Genomic DNA, 5,449 nt, shown 5'->3' on the forward strand with positions numbered 1-5,449 from the left:
AACCGAATTAGATCTCATAAACTTGAATAATCAAAACTTGGGAATTCTTTTGACTAGAAATATAGTTTAGTAAATCTTGTAGGGAAGAAAACACAAAAACAAAATAATATTAAGTGCAACCAACTCTAATCCTGATCCTAGAGCTATGTAATTATAGGTTAAAATTCGCATAAGAGAAAAAAAAAAATCAAAGTGCCTTTAATGAAATAAAGTATTTTTTTTTTGAGGTTTTTGACACATTTGTGGCGCAAACTTCAAGTTCATTTTTGGAATCTTCTAAATGTTTTTAGGCTTTGAACATTGAAATAGCTTGATTAAATCTTTCAATTCCCTCTGAAACAATAAATTATGGAACCAAATAAGAGTATTGTAGCTCAAGATATAATCACAGGGTCAAATTGAGATTTTTAAATGGATCCAGATCATAAAACTTGCCAAAATAATATTGAAATTTCTTTTGCTCTAATTCATCTACCTTGTCATGAACAATAAAATAATTAAGCAGTTAAATAACACAATTCAAAAATATTAAAATAATTTTAACTTATACACTTATTGCACCTAAGTTGTAAATAAGGTGATTAAAAGATAGGTTAAAATATGCTATTAGTCTTTATATTTTGATAAAATTTAAGATTTAAGTTATATATTTGGAAAGTTATAAAATAAGTCCTACTTTTCTAATTTAAAATTCTAGTTCAATTATTAAGATTGTTATTTTGTCAAAATTGATCAACTTGACATAATAATTAAGTTGCCCTTATATAACTTGATAGAAAAATATGAAAAATAAGCATATTAAATAGTTGAACTTAATTTTAAAACTGAAGAAAATAAGAAAATTGGATTTTAAACTTTTAAATCACAGATCTCAAATTCCGTGAAAGTATAGAGAATAACAACGTATAAGATGTGGAGAATAGTTTTCTATGACTAGTACAGAAAATAATTTAGCAGATTACTGATAGCCTTGGCTATAACAATGGTATTAAATTCGTGTGACAAGAATGGTAAGCGGCGGCGCTGGGAGTGAAAGGAGCAGTCTTCGCCTCCATAATTATAAAATTTCAGAGTTAGTCTTCTTTCTTTTTAGGACAGTGTTAGTCTCATTAAATGTAATAAAATAATTTTATTTTAAGTTATTATATTTATAATTTTATTTTAAGTTTTGGTTTGTTAAATTGAAGATTTAGTTTATGCACTGATGTTATATTTAATTCAAATAATTAACTTATTAAAATTTTCGGTTAATTAAAAACAAAAACAACCCGAACTTGATTGCTTTATGTAATTTAATGGTGAAATTATGATTAAGTATAATATAAAAATAAAAACAATAATTTGCATTTAGGTAGCTGCTCGTGTAATTAATATACAGCAATAAGTTTAGTTAGTTAATGGTTAGTCAAAGGAGCCAAAGTTGACAGTAATAAATTTAGTTAGTTATTTGTTTTACATTAAAACCTTGATTCGGCCTTAATCCTTTCCTTTTATCTATATATATTTATATATTCTTCTTCTCTAGTCTCCAGTGTTAAGTGTGCTTGTGACATAGCTTTCACAAGGTTCAACCTAGTCCAATGGGTGCTGGAGGTAGAACGTCAGTTCCACCGAGTCCCAAAAAACCCGAATTCTACCCACTGAAGCGAGTTCCATGCTCAAAGCCACCCTTCACTCTGAGTCAAATAAAAAAAGCCATCCCACGTCACTGTTTCAAGCGCTCCGTTTTACGCTCATTCTCTTATCTTATTTACGACCTTGTATTGGCCTCTCTTTTCTACTATGTGGCCACCAATTACTTCCCTAGCCTTCCTCAACCTCTCCCGTATGTGGCTTGGCCTCTTTACTGGGCCATGCAAGGTTGTATTTTCACCGCCTTTTGGGCGCTTGCCCATGAATGTGGTCATCAAGCTTTCAGTGATTATCAATGGCTTGACGACACTATTAGCTTTATCCTCCACACTTTTCTCTTAACTCCATATTTCTCGTTGAAATATAGCTATCGCCGTCACCATTCCAACACTGGTTCCCTCGAAAGGGACGAAGTCTTCGTTCCAAAGAAAAAATCCGCTTTAAAATGGTGGGCTAAACACTTCAATAATCCACTAGGCCGGTTTTTGGAAATCTCCATTCAACTTACCCTCGGCTGGCCGCTTTACTTACTGTTCAACATCACTGGTCCACCTTACGATAGGTTAGCTTGCCACTATGACCCTTATGGCCCCATCTTTTCCGACCGCCAACGGCTCCAAATATACGTCTCCGACGCCGGCGTCCTCGCCGTCACCTATGCTCTTTACCGTCTCGTGTTGGCCAAAGGGGTAGGTTGGGTTATTAGCGTTTACGGGGTGCCATTATTGGTGGTTAATGCCTTCTTAGTAATGATCACGTATTTGCAACACACTCACCCATCTTTGCCGCACTATGAGTCTTCGGAGTGGGACTGGTTGAGGGGAGCTTTATCGACCGTGGACAGAGATTATGGGATTTTAAACAAGGTTTTCCATGACATAACCCGCATACACGTGGCTCACCATTTGTTTCCGACAATACCTCACTATCATGCAATGGAGGCTACCAAGGTGATAAAGCCGGTTTTGGGGGAATACTACCAGTTCGATGGGACACCCGTTTATGAGGCGATATGGAGGGAGTTGAAGGAGTGTGTTTACGTTGAACCAGATGAGGGTGATAATGATAAAGGTGTTTTATGGTTTAGAAACAAGCTTTAAACATTTGCATTTTACCTTAGGAATGTGTTCGTTTTTGTTGTTTGGAGGATATTTTATGCAGCCCATCGTACGTAATAGTAGACCGATAGATTGGTGGTTGTTTCATGATATATGTTCGGCTTGAATTTATAACTATATTTGATAGTAATATTATCTTTAAAATTTAAATTCGTATTTCACTATTTTACTAAACACTTACCAATATATATGTTTGTATAATTGTGATTCTTAACTGTATTGTTGACTATCAAATGTTGAAGAAATAAATACATACCAAGACAATTTGGATTGAAAAGTAGTAATTTACTTTAATATTTTTATTTAATGGGATTTATTAATTAATCAAATTTTAAAAATTAATTTACTTAAATTTATTTTTAAATTATGTGTTATCATTTAATTTTCTAATGGCGTATAAAATTATATACAGTTGAATAATCATTATTTTAAAATGTAATATTTTTAAATTTTATTTGATATGTTGTTTGTGCATAAATTACTATGCTAATAATCACAATCTATAACTTCCTTAATATACAAAATAATATCCAACAACTTTTAAATGAATAACTTCGGATTTATTTAAATATAAACTTTCGAAATTGTAATATAAACATAAATCGTTCAACATTACGATTGTAGACCGCTTATTATTACAAACTGAAACAAATTAGAATATTAACTATCAATTTATAAATTTAAACCAGAAATATATGTTCTCATTAATTATTTAAATTTGATTAAAAAATAAATTTAAATTTAATTCGATTATTGTTTAGTTAAGTTCAAACCATATAATGAGCTAAATTTAAATATAGTCAATCCTCTCTATAACAGTTTTATTTATCTATTATAAAGATGAGACTATTATACACTCATGACATCATGTCGTTATATAGATATAATCATTGTGAACTTACCATAATATTTATATTGTGAATTTTCATAAAATAAAGAAAATGTGAATTATGTTAAAAAAGAAAGAAAGTGAGAATCAAATCAATAAAATTAAAAGACCTAAGATAGGTACATGCATTATTTCTTGTATGTACATTTTATTTTACATTCTTTCATATAATTAATTATAAAGTTTATAAATCTAATTAGTTCAATTAATAAATATAAGTTATCAAATTAAATTAATTAATTTATCATGAGTTACTAAATTCATGTAATCAATTTATAAGTTTATGATGTTCCAAATTTATAATAGAATATATAATTAGGGAACTTAATAGTTTAATAATTTGATATTTTAATTCCACTCATTGAATATTATTTTCATTTAACGAAATATGATTAATAGAATTTTCACATGAAATTTAATCATTTTATTGAAATAATATTTTAATTAAAATCGTTTTCATTTAATAAATGATAATTAATACACTTACTTATATGAAATAACTATAATTTTACTTAAAAATTTAGACAATATGATATTATAAAAATTAATTTAATGAAGAATGTACTCTATAACTATGAATGTTGTTGTTATAAGTGAAAAGTTGTTATAAAGATTAAAATAAAACATAATAAATTAGTTTTACTAGAAAGTTGATTGATATAGTAAAATATTGTTATAGCGGATAGTTGTTATAAAAAGGTTGATTGTATATTGAAAAGCTCACAAACTTAATCCAACTTTTTATTTATGATATAATTATTAATTTACTCTTTTACCCTAATTTTATATACACTTTAAAATCTTATAACCCTTTTCTCTCTCTCATCACCATTTCGCCCCCCAAGTGCCATATGCATGGAATTCATGTTTTTTTTTTTACCTAGCTCTTCATTTCCACTACATTGTCAAAACTTTATAAGATTTGTATAACATTTACCAGAAACATTATTATTTTTCCTTGAAATTATTTCCATCGTTTAGTTAAATTATTTAAAATATTAAGTATTAACTATTTTTATAATTTTATTGTGAAGAATTTATATATATTGTGCAGTTTAATTAGAATTTTTTTAAATTGTCGGAATTTTTATTGATTAATTAGTAAAATATTTAATTTATTATGTTAAATTAATATAAAAATTTATTTAAAGAAAATATCTAATTTGACCTTGAGTAAGAAGTCAAACCCAAATAAACAAAGTTTAATTGAGTTGTGCTTGAATTTAATCGAATACGAGACAAGATTCAAGCTAAAAAAAATCTAATTCAAGCTTCTACTTGCCATTATTTGGGTTGGCTCAAGCATAACCCTATTTATTACTACAAATATCACTGTTTAAAATTTCAAAAACATTTTAACAGAGCACATTATCAAATTTCCACGTCAAAATTTCACTGTTAATATATCAAAATAATAAATTTTATTCATGAAATCGCATTGAATTAGTAATATATATAGATCTTAAATTCATATGTTAGCAAATACAATTCTATTTTCTTCATCTCTAAGCTAGAACCTCTTATTTCATAAGAAAATATTACAATAATTAAGTGTTTCTAATATGAGGTTGGTTATAACGCCTAAGCAACTATCAGTCATTTTAAGTCAATGAGAACTGAAAGAACTTTTCTACAATCAAACAAAATTGTAATAAAAAAAAGAACGAAAATGAACCTCTCCATGTTCATTTTCTGGACATTAACAGTGGAAAAAGAAAAAAATTAGCAACTCACTTGGTTTATCAGCCTTGCCTTATAACAAAAATGGGCATTGTGTATTTCATTGCTCAAAATCTTGCTTTTTGCATAA

At 28.2% G+C, this 5,449-nt stretch overlaps 1 protein-coding gene across 1 annotated transcript; it reads left to right on the forward strand.

Annotated features, from left to right (window-relative positions):
* Nucleotides 1–1,505: 1,505 nt before the first annotated feature.
* Nucleotides 1,506–2,900, forward strand: LOC108482302 (delta(12)-fatty-acid desaturase FAD2-like). Its single transcript, XM_017785425.2, has one exon. The coding sequence runs from the start codon at nt 1,581–1,583 to the stop codon at nt 2,730–2,732; it is 1,152 nt and encodes a 383-aa protein (XP_017640914.1). The 5' UTR covers nt 1,506–1,580; the 3' UTR covers nt 2,733–2,900.
* Nucleotides 2,901–5,449: the final 2,549 nt, after the last annotated feature.

Source organism: Gossypium arboreum, chromosome 1, assembly GCF_025698485.1.
Source record: "Gossypium arboreum isolate Shixiya-1 chromosome 1, ASM2569848v2, whole genome shotgun sequence".
In the NCBI taxonomy this organism is placed as follows: Eukaryota; Viridiplantae; Streptophyta; class Magnoliopsida; order Malvales; family Malvaceae; genus Gossypium; species Gossypium arboreum.